Source organism: Astatotilapia calliptera, chromosome 11 (genome assembly GCF_964374335.1).
Source record: "Astatotilapia calliptera chromosome 11, fAstCal68.1, whole genome shotgun sequence".
NCBI classification, from domain to species: domain Eukaryota; kingdom Metazoa; phylum Chordata; class Actinopteri; order Cichliformes; family Cichlidae; genus Astatotilapia; species Astatotilapia calliptera.
In genome coordinates, this window is record NC_137432.1 from 3,579,849 (window position 1) to 3,595,584 (window position 15,736).

The 15,736-nt window shown below is 40.2% G+C and overlaps 1 protein-coding gene across 1 annotated transcript in view; it reads right to left on the reverse strand.

Annotated features, from left to right (window-relative positions):
- cdk14 (cyclin dependent kinase 14) overlaps window positions 1–13,274 on the reverse strand; it is a 233,986-nt gene extending 220,712 nt beyond the window's left edge. The window contains exon 1 of the mRNA XM_026184457.2: window positions 12,350–13,274. Within this exon, the coding sequence (XP_026040242.1) occupies window positions 12,350–12,443 (94 nt within the window). The 5' untranslated portion in view covers window positions 12,444–13,274. The remainder of the gene's footprint in view (window positions 1–12,349) is intronic.
- Between the last annotated feature and the right edge of the window lie 2,462 nt (window positions 13,275–15,736).

A 15,736-nucleotide genomic window follows, 5' to 3' on the forward strand; every position in this document is an offset into this window, starting at 1 on the left:
CTGCCGACTAGACAATTAAATAAACATACATGCTCATCCAAACCAAAAACAAGTCAATCAAGAAAGTAAGGTAAAATGCACATGGCCTGTAATGGATTCAACAGATAATAACCACCGGACTGTATCAACACATTCTACACCAGTATGTTTCTACACCAGTATGTTTCTACACCAGTATGTGGACCTGCGGTAACGTTTGCACGTCCTCTCCGGTTAATGCGGCAGGTAAATAATCAGGTAACAGTGCATATTGATCTGCCTTATTACAAACCTGCCATCACTGTGCATTTAGTGACCATGATGAGACAGAGTCTGGCTCAGATGCTGGCAGTTCTCGCTGCAGTCTACCGGCAGCGTCTCCTTTCAGGCCAGGACAGACGAATGTCACCGAGCAGAGACTAAGTTTGTGGTCAAAGGCTTGCACCCGTTTGCCACAGCAGATGCCCCCAATTGTAAGTGAATGTGTTTAATTGTAGGCAGGGGCATTACTGGATATTCTTGTGTAACTGCTACAGAATAATTTATGTTATACTTTGTTATTGCTACAGAAGAATATTTATTTTATTATTTTACATTTACAATATTTTTCCCTGGGGACCCTGTGACACCCCATTGAAGAGCCATAGGCTGGATCTCTTAAGATCTCACTGTTGGGTTTGTAAGGCCATGTTACTCCTAAATTTCTATCTTGCTCAAAGAGAAGATATAAAAAAAGTTCTAAGCTAATCAACCTTAGTGTTCTCCTTTTTTAAAAAGAATCGATAAAGAATCGAATCGTTAAACAGAATCGAAAATGGAATCGGAATCGTGAAAATCTTATCGATACCCATCCCTAGCTAGCATAGCATCTTTAGCCACACTCGCAAGCTAAACTGACATGTTATGCATGGCATAAAGTGGCGTGCATTTTATCTGCATATAAAATATGTTTTTGTTTTTGAAGGATGTGATTATTGGTTTTGAAAGGCTCCTAAATATATAGACAATGCTTGTACTTAATGTTTGGTAAAATGAGTGAAACTTATTACGTTTTTTAGACTAACTGAGAATTCAGAGTGGTTTGTTCACACATGCTCATAAGCATGAAGCTTAATTTCATGCAGACTAAAAAAAAAGCAAGCAATCGATCCAACAGTCTGACCCATTCTAGCACAAACCACAGGCGCTCTAGTCAGTTAGACTGTACTAATTCAGACTACCCCCTGGGTGTTTTTTACTTAAGCTAAGCAGCCTTTTCCTTACTTATAATACTAATAATAAAGAGCAACTGTCCTGGATCGCTTGTCTGGAAAAGCCACTTCCTGACAAATGTCCTGCCTCCTCCTTCACTTTAATTCTAAAATTAAAACCTGTGTCACTTTGTTTTTTGAATGGTAAATGAATCGATTCTTATCAGTCGATAACCTGCTCTGCCTTCTGAGCTAACACCACCAAACTGTGGCGCAGGATGTTGCAGCTGCATAAAGAAGAGACTGTGAACATCTAAATGTGTTATTAATGTCTAAATTACCAGAAAGGGTGTAACCAGTGATTCAATTATATGCTTGAACCCACGCTGACAATCAACTCCTCGTCATTTCAGGACATTATTGCATTTGACAACAATATTTTTCATATTTGTCTTTATTTTTCCTCCCACAGCACAAGGAGCCTGTCAAAAGTATTCTTTATATATGATTGTTTTTATTAGTTATTACTTCCTCATGATGATTACGTTTGTGTCTAAGGACAAAGGCAGCACAGGCAGAGTGTGATGTGGGAGGAGGTGGTGCTTCCAGGTAAAATGACTTATTTATCTCAGAGTGAGTTTGGAAGCATTGTCAGCCCAGCCACTGAGCCGTGAAACCGCTGCTTCCTTCTCCTCAGAGGATCAGTACACACACATTCCCCAAAGGCTGCACACTCCAGACAGCCGCAAATCCACACTCAATACAATGGATTAGTCTGCAGGTAGACAATGGAGCCTCAGCCGTGGATGACATGCAACATTTAGTATCCATAAACAACAAATGCAATTCTCACCGACCCGTGAATATTTCTATTTAAATATTTTTTATGCTTTATTCAAATAAAGTTAAAAATACTCTTATTTGGATTTTTATGTGTTTTTGATTTTTCTTCCCATATTGAAAAAGAACAAAAAGGTGAGACTCTTCTAATACGTTGATTTTATTTGGGGTTTATTTTTTAATGAAGAGGTAATGACTTTCTTGAACAACAAATTTCGAAGTCAGTGAACTTCCCGGTTGAAGGAAGATGAAATAAGAGATCAACGATACTCTAACGGAAATAGCAAAATGCCAAAGTGGCCGTGGTGAGTAGCACAGGTGCCCTCTCATGTAGGGCTGCTCGATTATGGCAAAAATGATAATCACGATTATTTTCACTGAAATTGAGATCACGATTATTTGACGATATTTATTTAACCCTTTAAGACCTACTATAGAACCAAGTCCACCAGAGCTTATATTATTTTTTTTACATGCTGTAGTGCCATTTGTGGGAGCATTTCAAGTTGCTATACATCAATACAACTGTTATAGCCCATATTTTAATAATATGTATGCATTAAGTCCATAGTAATTACATAAATTGCAAAAAAGTGCAATAAACTACAAAAAAAATTGAAAATCGCTTTTGTTTTGTTTACATATATTTCTACTTGGAGAAATTTAAGAGGCTTATCCCTCAAAACTTTAAATACAATAAAGTTGCAAAAAATAGTTTACAACAACAGGAAATTTATTTTGAGTGTCTTCATAGTTTTATTTTGGAGATACAGCAATTTTTATATACTGCAGGAAAAACAAAAAACAATCCTATGATGCAAATTTGCAAAGAAAACAGCATGTGCATCATTTCACTGTGGGAAGTGTTACGAACAGCTGATCGGATCGGCAAAGCGTGTTTCTGGAATATTATGTTTTTGTTCCTGCAAGCGCTTTTTATGCAATTTTTGCAAAGCTATATGTGGAAGGAAACCGTGACCGAGGACAAGCTGATGGCATCAGATGTAAGTACAACTCCTCCGGGTTATTGTGCTAGCTTACGCGGTTCAGGTTCTACAGGGATTTAAAAATAGTTACACAAAACGGAGCGTGCTGCTCTGACCGGCTTTAAAGGGTTAACAATGACTTTAAAAAAATAATATAAAATAGTGTGCAACACCACTGAAGTTTTTTTTTAAACTCTCTTTTCAACCAACGGCAGTCACTCTCCAAATAACTTCTGCTTAGCTTTCCGAGCTTCCCTCGGGTCCTCTTAATCAGCGGTCTCCAACCTTTTTTGCGCCACGGACCGGTTTATGCCCGACAATATTTTCACGGACCGGCCTTTAAGGTGTCGCGGATAAATTAGGGAGGGGCTAATAATCGGCTCAGTCATTTTTAATGATCGTTGAAAGCCCAGATCGTAATCGTGATTAAAATTCGATTAATTGAGCAGCCCTACTCTCATGTTCCTAATATTACCAAACGACATCCTGGTGCTGAGATACCCAATCAGACAAAACATTTTTTAATCTTTAAAGTACTGATATATATTGCTCATCACAGAGAAGCTAAAACTGCTCCAACAACAAAAATACGTTACATGTTTATCAAAGCAATAAATGCTAATGGTACAACTGATAGCTTTGTGCTGTAACTGCCTAAGGTTATGCTAGCTTAGATCAACAAGCAACGGACAATTTTATTTATATGGCACAATTCATTACAAGCAAATTCAATGTGCTCAAGCAGCAGCAGGAGCACCGATGGACTCCAGTTTATAACATCTTAAGGTTATTAACTGACTAATTAGCTGTTAATTAGCAACGATTTTCAAAATACAGTAATGACATCAAAAACTGATTACTAATATTTTAAGTCCCCATAAACTAACAAAAAGATTCTTCCCCTCATGAAGGAATAAATTAAAAAAACAATATATATAATTATTTTTTAATCATTAAGGAAAATATGGTTGTTATATACTGAATTTATACCAACTAAGTAAATTTTATTTACATTACATTGAAAATGTACATGTAGTTTAACTCTTTAAAGTAATTATTTTTGGTATAATATACTGTTGACTGTAGTTTACTAAAATCTGTTAAAATTAAAAGAATATTTCATCATTCTGGGAAAATGGGTTTCACAGCAATTACAGAATATGGGCTATTGAAACCATACTCTGTAACTGCTCATACCACCCTGAGCACAGCCGATCTCATCTGGATGCGAGACCACCTGGGAATACCAGGTGTTTTTTGAGTGGCTTAGCTCAGGAGGTAGAGCAGGTTCTCTGTTAATCAGAAGGTTGGTGGTTTAATCTCTGGATGCCAAATATCCTTGGACAAGATATCAACCCCACGTGACTCTGCGATGCATCCATCTGAAGGTGAATGTTGGACAGATGCCACTTCAGCAAAGAAAAAAGTGCATGTTAGGCATGTTGTATAAAAACCTTTAAGTGGTCAGGTAGAGAAAAATGCTGTATGAAAACCAGTGCATTTACCATTTTACCAACCTCCTTAAAACCAGAGGGACATAAATAAATAAATAAAATCGGTGGCTGCCCAGTGATTTCTTTTTTCTTCTTCTTTGCATTCAGCGACCAATTGCACGTAGATGAGCAACCAGCTGGTCATCGAAAAGGTGAATGTCCAACACCCTCAACTTCTATACAGCCACAAGTTGGCTAGTGGTAGGCAACCTGTCTCCATTCAGTCTTCATTCAGTCTCAGACAGATTGCCAAAGGTTAGCAAACAACTGCTGTCCAATTACCAAATGTACACAGGGACACCTTGCAATCAGTCTGAGTAAGTTTGTCCCAGTGAGCACAACTGGTGTGTGTGTCTTATGGTGCTCAACTCAACTAGTTGCCAACTGGTTGTACATTTCTTACATAAAAGCTAGGTTTTTCAGTTAAATCACCAACCTGCAGCAACTACGTCACTATTTATGGACGAATATGGCTGGACTTAATATAAGTACATAATGTGAATTCCTGCTCAGCGTCAGTTTCTCCATATATAGACGACTACACAATACTACACACCGCATGCCTGACTACGTAAAAAAATTCAAACGCGTTGGAGGAAATTCTGGGGAGAGGGAAGTCTGGCCACGACCTGGTCCTGGATAAGCAGCAGACAATGGATGAGTGGAAACATTTAAAAACAACATTGTAACATGTAACACAAACATGTAAGTGTGACAAATATGCAAACGAATCAATATTTATCTGCAGAGTATGGAAAAAAGGTTCAGTCTAGAGTATGAAGGAAAGAGCATGTTACAGTACAATTACTGTTTCTGCAGCTGCTCCAACACTGAAGATTTTGAGGCTTGAGATGTATTGCTACAGATTAATTAAGCACTGGGGGAAATGAAAATCTAAGTAACAAAGTTTTCTGAATCTGCTCTAAATTAGAAACCTGCTGAATGAATAACAGAATCCGTTCTCTTATTCATTCAGCAGGTTATAATTCAAAGACTAATATTAATATACTACAGTTTTTTACAGCCACTAGGACACATGTCTCAATACTTAGGTCACTTTTGCAAAACTCTTCACACAATCCTCCTAACTGACCGTCAACTTGGCAAAGCAGTTCATTTCACATTCAAAATGCACTACAACTACCAAAACACTTCATTCAGGTCTCAAATAAACTCATTCTTCCAGAACACTAGCAAAGGTTGACAGCCGACAAACACACTTTGTCACCCACAAAACAATGACCTAAAAAACACTAACAACATGTAGCATTACAGTGTTTTCTTGTGTAAAACAAGGACACATCTCTGTTTATAATTTCAATATATGTTACTGGAATGAATCAGACATCATGCAGAATTCGTTAATATTTGTTTATGTATTTTTATGTTTTTGCACTAAGTAATCCCAAAATACAAGAATTTGTATACACACCATCCACTGATACACATACAATAGTAATGCTAATCTACTCGGTCTTCTCCATTTGGCCACAGGTTCTCATCCACATCACATCTTATGTCATCTAGGGCAACACACCTAGGAAAGAATCTTCTGGCTGCCAGAATTGAAGGAGTTGAAAAATTGGAGGAGTAACACCTGTGTAGATGTTCATCTACAATGAGGATCAGCTGTGGCTGGTTAAACTGCATTTTTAGATTTAAAATATGTTTCAATAAAATATTGTTGTTGAATTTTGCTGTCTTTTTAAGTTTTGCATTGTGTTATTGTTTTGGCCATAAGTTTAACAGTTTTGAAAACAGTATGTAAGCACATGCAAAATGTCCTGTACATACAAAGATTTTTGGCAGTTGTTGTGTCTGAGTGAGAAGATGATTCATGAAATTTGAGAGATGTAGTCATTGAATGCATTTTGTGCCAAAACAATGATAACTGGTCCTCAGTTTAGCCCACATAGACTTCTGTTGTGCTCACTGTGTGAGGAGGTTTGCAAACGTGACCTAAGTATTGAGACATGTATCCTAGCGTCTGTAAAAAACTGTAATAACACCAATACTACAAATGGACATGTGTACATTGGGGAGAGCAACATTTCAGCAGTTTCTAAAATACTCAGACCAGACTGGCATCTGGCACCAACAAGCATGTTCATAGTCGCTACATGACTTCCTCAAAGCTAAAAGCAATAGCTTGACCTCATGGATCACTTCGCAATTTCCAGTCATTTGCACCCTAATGTTACATACAGTTAGTCAGCTACCTGTAACTTAGCTATGCTGCATGCATTTGGTAATGGTTACTTCCAGAGGTGTGATACTCTGGGCTAAATGACCCAGCATGACGCACACCCACATGAACGCCCATGGTTCTTGTTTGTTTCTATGATCAAAGGTTAGACTGACTGTATGCACAGACCTTAAATCTACCTGTACACAGCTTCATCTCCATCTCTGCCTACCCGACCTCCACCACACATCAAACCTCTCTGCTCCCTGCATGGGTCCTCTTCTCTCCCTGCAGTTCTAGAATACCATGTCAGCTCATACATGCATTATAATTTGCCACAGATATGATGACAAATAATATTATTTAAAGTTTTCTTTATAGTAATAACAGTGTATAGTGTACACAACCATTTCCCACAGACTGACTGAGTTCTTAGCTTGCTATGGCGGCCTGGGCAGGATGTAGGCGAAGTGAGTGTTTGGCTTGAACACATCGTGTGCTTCACTGTGATGAATCTCAGAATCGGTGCCATCCATGTTCCCCACAGTGCCAATCTGATCGAAATGAATGTGAAGACTGTAGCTTTTCCCAGCACTCGTGTCTGCCTGAGGAGAGTTACAGTGGCCATACTCTTAATCACACATTAACAGCTTGACGCTGCAGCCACACTCCGATCAGCTGGCCACTGAACAGCTGTTGGGGGTTAATTGCCTTGCTCAAGGGCACCTCTTTAGGAGTAATGAGGGAGGAGAAACCTCTCTTAATTCCCTTCAATGAATTGATACCCCCTGTATTTCCAAGGTCATTGGTTCACTGACAAATTTAAACTGCCAAAACTGCAGGAAGGCAAAATTAAAAATTTGAAGGTCACTGAAGGCTTTGCTGAGCCAAAGGAACTCCTCATTTATCTAAAGCTTTTCTAATCTTCTGTCTGCTCCAATGCCAGTGCCAACATTTGCCACTGGACACCAGCATCTGCATCAGCATTCAGCACGAGCTGCTGCCTGGTGGCACGAGCTGACATTATGCTGCAGGAATCAGAATCCTGTTTCATGGAATGGTAAAAAAGAACAACATCTGCAACATCTGCACTGGAGGTCAGGCAAAGTCCAAGGCAGTGGTTCTTGTTTGTAGTCATCTGCAGTCTGTCTTCATGATCTTGCAAACACAGCACTCCATCCTGACATTTCACTACGTGACTGGTCTCTTCAAACCTGAGGTCACTGTTCAGAACAGGCTGACAAACTCTGCGTCAGCCCATCCACCTGGTTTGTGTCTGTTCAAATGAAAATACTAACAATGCATTACGCTGCACGGTGCTATCATTTCGCATACAACACGGTGCTGTCCACGGGGACCTGTTGGATCAACATGCCTGCAAGGATATAAAGAATACAGCGCTCTCTTGAATTTGCTTTGTTAAGGCTTCCGTGGAGCAAGGCGAGGGGCCGATCAATGCTTAGATGTGTTGATTTAGATGAGAGGAGAGACAGCCAATAGGAGACGAGCATCAGCAAAGCAGAAAAGTCAATGCCAATCTCGCTTCCTCCTGCAACACTGACCCAAACTCAAGCTCTCATTTTCTTACAGACTGCATCCGACTGTTCTTTGTCTACAACACACTGCTTCAAAGGCCACACAGGTGGTGTGTGTGTGTGTGTGTGTGTGTGTGTGTGTGTGTGTGTGTGTGTGTGTGTGTGTGTAAAAAAGGTACTGTTTTACACACACACACACACACACACACACACACACACACACACACACACACACACACACACACCTTTTACAGCCAGTGATGTGAGTGTGGGACAATAAGTCACATGAAAACATAAGCGTCACTTCAAGCACATCGTCAGGTCTTGTCGTGTGGCCGATAAACAATTTCACTGGTAATTTCATGGCATTTATGGAAATAATTATTAACAAAATTATGACAGAAAAGCAACAGCCTTACTTACTATATATTGTGTATCGCTAAATATTTGAAACAAACTATCCATCCACTCTCTTCCGCTTATCGTTGTCAGGGTGCTGAAGCCAATCCCAGCAGGAGGCAGGGAACACCTTGGACAGGTCACCAGTCTGACGCAGGGCTAACACATGAACAGACCACTCATACCGACACCCGTGGGTTCTTTAGAGTTACCAGTTAACCTAACCTGACTAACTGTGTGTCTTTGGAGACGAACACTTTGTTTAAAAAAAGAAAACGGAGGATAAAATTAATATCCAGTGAGAAGAATTCAGTTTGTAGTTTTTATACATTTCCTATGAATCAGACATCAACTGATATAATCCAAGTTACACGTAGAGCTGAAAAGATTTTTGTGTTAATCAGCAAGTCAACAACCCCATTTCTGAAAAAGGCGGGACGGTGTGTAACATATAAATCAAAACGATGAAAATATTTGAAAATGCTTAACACAAAAAAAAGTGCAGAAACAAGCTGGTGGGTCAACTTCAAACAGCAGAGCTATTAGTAAGTTGATCCCAGACGTAAAGATCCAGAGGGATTCACTACACTGAAAACCTGCATGAGCACACAGTCCAACAATTATACTGAAGTAAAACAGTTTATGGATTTCATCATCTATGGTACATAATGTCATTAAAAAGATTCAGAGGATCTAAAGACAAAGCTGAGAGCAGTTTGAATGGCTTTCACGTTCAGGCCCTAAAGAAGCACTGCACTTAAAAAATCCACCTTATCACCTCAACGAGACCTTCCACGAGCCATTATTAGCATCTACATGTTTTTAAAAGAGATTGATCGTAAATCCAAATTCATGATTTTCCTATTCATCACCCTCCCGCTGCTGTGCGAGCTTACATTCTCCGTTTGTGTTTGTTTGTCGCGTTCAGCTGCTGACGCCTATGCATCACTTAACTGCTACCAAAATGAGTATTTACAACACAGTTTTCTTCAAGTCAACATTAAATATGAAAACAAGAACAAAACACGCTCCAAAAACAGGACCGTCAGCTTTTAGAAATTATGGATACCGTGTCATCCATCTGAATATGGGTGATGATTCATGTGGTGAATTCTTTTTTTAATTGTTCTCCCAAATCTCAGCAATCAAGGGACAAAACTTAATTCTGTCACACAAAATACTATTTATATTTTTTTAAAGGTCGGGTTTGTCACCAATGACGTCTCAACGCCCATTTATACCATTTAACATAGTCCTCTTGCTAAAGTGACGTCACATCCACCAGCAGCAGATGTGCTTTAGTGTTGTGTTGCCTGCTCATGCACCTCTGGGATTTTGTAACCTTGTGTGGGTGATGGGGCTGGCATGTGCTAAAGACGCGAGTGTACGCTCACGCCAGCTTTACGACCATTTTAGTGATATTTCTGCAGGAGCTCAGATATTCCCAACTTACAGACGTCGCAACTGTTTGAAAACGAGAAGCCCTCAGAGAGAAACCTCGGCCTGGACAGCTCACTCTCTGCTCAGTGTTTACTTTAAAGCAACAGTGTTGTATTTTCTATATATTCATTTTGGTGTTTTGTGGTCTTTTTAAACGTACAGCAAAAAACGTGTAACGTGCAGGCTTTTGTTCAAACATTTTACTGTACTCAACATTATTTTTTAATGTATTATTTATTCATGGATACATGTGTAGCATTCACTTTATTGTAAAGCGTGTTCATTTAAATGTTTAGTCATGAATATTACGTAAAAAAAGAGGTTTTTTCCAAAATTATTTTATTTTATTCTAGAACATTGTACATGTATTTAAACTGTTATAACCTGTTACTGTAATGTACATTACAAAGTCATAAAATATATAGTCATTATTAAAATCCTTTTATATCCCTGATGTCAGTACCAACAATGGCCAAAAGAAACATATTTTAAACAGTTCTATGCAGCACTATTATGAGCTTGATAGAGGTCCGAAATCTTTCTATATGTTCACAATACACACCAAACTTATAAGAATCATGGTTTCTGATTTATATGGATTTTTGTCTGTTTTTGATGACATCAAAGACCTCATTTCTGGTTTAAGTTTCTTCTAACTAGCACTGATGCAGAGGCTCGCCTTACTTAACTGCAGCGAGTACGCACATCCTCAGTTGTAGATCATGTCGATGCTTTCGTTCAACACGACCAACATGGAAACCATAACGACATCATTTAGGTGTCACAGAGTTAATGACAAAATATGCAGTTTTTATTTCTCCCAGGTGAAGTTTGCTTGTTTGAGGAAGACGATGCCAAACCACATTACTCACTGTCCTGGAGCATGGCTCTGGGTGCCACACTGGCCTGCAGTCCAGTCGAAATGAACATTTGGGCCATCATCAAACAAAATATCTGATAAATATATGCAGGCCCCAAATTCTGTGACAAACTAAGATCGCTTTACTTTCCTCTAGTTCATATATTTAATTATGAATCCCTTAGGAACAATATTGCTGACACTGACAGTCAATCACAGATAAATTACAATGTGTGAAACAAAGTCGTGCATGCACTTCATATACACTGTCTCCATAACACAATGACTCAATTGAATCTAAGAGCTGAATGTGAACTCATCATAAAAACTGCTGATGTTCTGTTTTAAGGTGAAAAGTGACTGCAGAAATGTGTGCGTTAGTGCACGCAGAAATAACATGAGGAAAATAATCCTGCTTCCTGGTGGGAATATCTGAAAATGCTGCTGGGGGCAAAGATTTCATTTGTGACACTTTGGAAACAAAAGCATTGTCATGATCAGCAGATTGCTCGACAATGAGAGCGCCTGTGTTCCTGCAGATAAACACAATACACCTTAATTACCATGAAGATGATGATCAGCCAGGCCCTCGTTTCTCATGTTTACTGCGTCATGTTAGAACAGGTAAGGAAAATCAAACGGAGAGAAAAGTTCATCTCTTATATTTTTTATCAAAGTCCAAAACATAAACCGAACCGACACCAGTGATATTAATGTTTTGGTTACTGATATGAAAACTGCAACAAATAAATAAATAAATAAACATTCCGCTTTGGGACATTTACCGAAATATGAACTACTTCCTTTGTCATGAATCTGTCATCACTTCCATGAATCATTTCCGTCATAAATCAGTGTGTCACGCACATTCTCCAAACTTCAGAGGAGAATGTTCAGGCCGACATCTGTACAGATGTTTTCTGCCCAAGAGCCCAGAGACGGTGATACACGCCTCACAATAGAGATGCTGAAACAGACAAGTATCTTCAAAACAAGAGGTGATGTGAAAAGCGGAGAACTGATCGCGTCCATTGTTGTTTCTATAAAAGACGAGCTGAGCACAGACGCAAAATGCAGCGATAAAAACAAACGTCAGTCATCTTCCTATGAATATGATTGAATTCACGAAGATGATGCTGTGTACCAACACTTAGTGACCGTTAGTGGAAAAGTGTGAGCCCCGCTGGTCAGCAGCGGACAGTCTGCTGGAAAATCCTCACAACAGTTCAGAAAGTTGACAAATCTGCAGTTTTCCTTCAAAATGAGGTGCGCAGTGCTTAAACACCCGAACAAGCCCACTGATGTGGGTTTTCCACGGCCGCAAACTGTGAGCAGACATCATCTCAGTGGGAAGCGGCGGTCTGAGCTGCTGCAGGAGACATTTCACATCTGTTTTCTGGGTTTTTATGAACAACAGGCTCGAAAAAGGGAAACGGTACTCACCGATACTCCGGAAACTCTCTGACAAAGTTCTCCTCAACTTTTTCATTTTGCCCATTTTCTCCGGGGGCTGAGAGGCTGGCATCAGGTCGCACATTATTATCTTTTTCTCTCTCTCCCACCGACTTTGGCAGCGGGCTGGCTGTGGGGCTTCAAGCGGAGGAGGAGGAGGAGGACCGGTGCTCAGGCAGCCCTGCGGGGCTTCTTCAGCCCAGCTGCAACGCGCTGGCAAACACAGGAAACGGAGCCTGAGCGGCTCTCACTGCTCTCATCAACTAGTGAGAATAAATGCCTTCTTGAGACTGACTCAAGAATGCGGCTCCATTTCCACAAGAGGCACAAAAAGTCCGCGCTGGAGCATCCAAAGTGGCAAGCGTGCGTAATTGTCTGCGCACTGGCACAGCGAGCAAACGGAGCTCGTCTTCTCACTTCTTTTTCTTCCCTCAGCGTCCCGCTCGCTCCCAGCTCCGCCACAGTCTACATATCATTTTTTTTGGGATTCTCTCTCCGGTTTCGACCCTTCAGACCCCGCCCGGGATGCGGAGATTGGAAGGTTCCCGGGAACACCGGCTTTTCATTGGTCTCAGAGAGTGGCTGTCAAGCATCCAGCCCCGCCCTCCAGTGTGTTGCAGCAGGAGGAATATTTGTAGAGTACCGGGCTGCTCTCCGCGCTCCAGCTTGAGACTGCTGCCCTCTACAAGACCCAGGCTCGGAGCGCGGGTCGAGGTGCCCCCCACCCTCGCCCCGCAAAGCATCGGCTTCATCGGGCTTCTTCTTCACCTCAGTCTGGAATATCACAGCCTCAGATGATGAAGACCGAGTTTGTCTAACTGAGAAAATCAGTGCACACAAATCACCGGGTTTGGTACACGTGTGTTCTTTTGCACTTCTTACATCATTCCTGTGTTACATCATAATAAAAATTCTATAGCTGTGTCACCTATGCTGTCATCCTTTTGTCATCATCATACCATGAAACCATGTCCTCTCTGCAAGCTTTTGTTTTACAAGGACTAAGCTGCTGCTTCTTCTGTCGTCTTCTCCCTTTAGGGGTCGCCACTGCGGATCATCTGCCTCCATCTCACGCTATCCCAGCATCCTCCTCCGCCACACCAACCCATGCCCTAGAAACTGAGCACTTTATAATAGTCAGCAGTCCACTTCAGCCACAATGAAACTCGCAACAGAGCATGATTGAGAGTAAAGCGGGCTGTGGGATTAAAGATACCAGAGCTATTCAGGTCCTGCATCAGTAATCTGAATCCTGCAGCAGTGAGCTCCACACTGTCATGTGTCTTTATGTGCTGCTCAGACCTGATCATGTCTGTACTGCAGAGACTCACAGCAACCATGTGAGCGGGTCAGTGGTCTTTAGGTGTGCCATAACACATGGCAGTGTTTGGCTCTGCAATCATCTCAGGAATGCAGCAGGCTTGAGTGTTTTCATACTGCGGTCTCATTACTTTAACTGGGGCACAGCAATAATGGAAACAAATGTATGGCTTCATTAGTTTAAACTGGTGCTTGATTGTTGTGTGTTTGTAGGCAGCATGCACACCTCTCTGCTGCCCTACAAAAGCAGAACATGTCGGATTAGAAGTGAGTTAAGACCAGAGAGTTCACATCTTAGCTTTCAGTAGAAATGATTTTAAGGAACAGGGTACAGAATGGGAGTACTGTTATTTAGGACACTTTCTACAGGCACTGAAAACAACTAGAAACCAGTGCACTGTGAAAGCAGAAGTGCTACTCTGACAGTCCAGAGTTCATCTCTGATGATGTCAGAGCGCAGATATGTATCAATGAGATTCTTTCCTGGGACAGGTAAAGCTAAATTGCATTTGCCTTATGCAAAAGTGTTAAATGTTGTCACACTTATCAAACCAATCACATACCACCATCTGTTTATAGGCAATTTGTAACTGTAATTTGTAATCTGTAATTTTTGATGTGTAATTTGGAAACCAAGTGGCAACCCCTGAAGTCAAAAGTGAAACCATAGCAGAAGTGACAAAACTCCAGTTCCTCTGTTGGCCTCTGACTCCACAAATGCAAATGCAGGTCAGTCCCCACAGACCTGTACATAACAACGTCCAGTGTTTGTGCCTTTCTGAGTATTTGCAGTGGAATCATCATCCCATTATGGATCATTAGCAGCTATACTCACTTGTAGCAATAACACAGAATTATTAAATGTAACACATTAAGGTTTTTTATGGTATTTATTTATTTTTTTACAAATAATAGTTATATTTGATAATAACACCTTGTTCAGCCCTGCTAGTTTTAAGACTGAACCTCTGGCCTGTCATGTGAAGTCAATTTATTGAATTCATTTATCAGCTCACATTGATCCATGCACAACATGTAACAGCTGGGCATAGTTCCTGGGTCTGAAAGTCTGAGTGGAAGATCCATAGACCTGCATTGTTTTCTAATTACCAGCAGAGGGTTATTCCTACTTCTCACTTGATGTGTGATGTCAGCAGCACTTTCTTGATGACTTTATGGTCTCAGTTGCTGTTTTTAAGTTAGCATAATATAGTGTTGATTTTGTAACTCATGGTCTCAAAGCAGGTTTGCTTCATATTAATACCAAGTTGCTCGCTAACAAACGTGCAGTGAAGTCAGATTTATGTCTTGCTAGTCAAATCCAGTTCCACCAACACGGTGATAGCTCAGCTTGATGTTTGACAATGCGACTTCTTCAATCAGTGAGTGACAAGCTAATGGTCACATTACTCTTTTATAATTAGTCCTGTATTTAAAAAAGATGTGACACAGGATTCAAGTTTAGGTGTCTGGAATGGGTTATTCTTTATGAAAACAACACTTTAAAAACTGAAATTCATAAGGAGGTGCTTAATACCGAGCGGCAATCAGTGTACTATCGCTAGCTGAGACAAGCCGGTTAGCAACCCATAGCTAAGCTAATGTACAAATCTCTAAACTTTTTTTCCCTTAATGCTAACTAGTGTAGCCAGCACAGTCAGTAGCCTGCATGATTTTTGGAATTCACATGATATGAGGTAATTTAGGTGTTCAAAGCCCAAACGTACGTGTAAGTCAACTAACAAGGAACATGAACACTCAATCTGTTATTATCATCCAAAGCACAGATTATTACTGGACTCAAAAATGTTACCTGCTAGCTTCAATCAAAGGTTATGAAAGTTTAAAAACCTAAGAAAGCTCTCAAGTAATGAAATGTAGACACTGTTTTGTCTGACAACGGGCGACATCTCACTAATGCTAATAGTTACTCTGTAGTGAAACATGGGGCACCTATATGAAGGAAACTCTGACAAGAACTGATAAACAACTTTATTTCAATGCAATTTTTCAAATGTTTTTCATGCAGTAAATACACTATATAAAGAAGCAAGATTT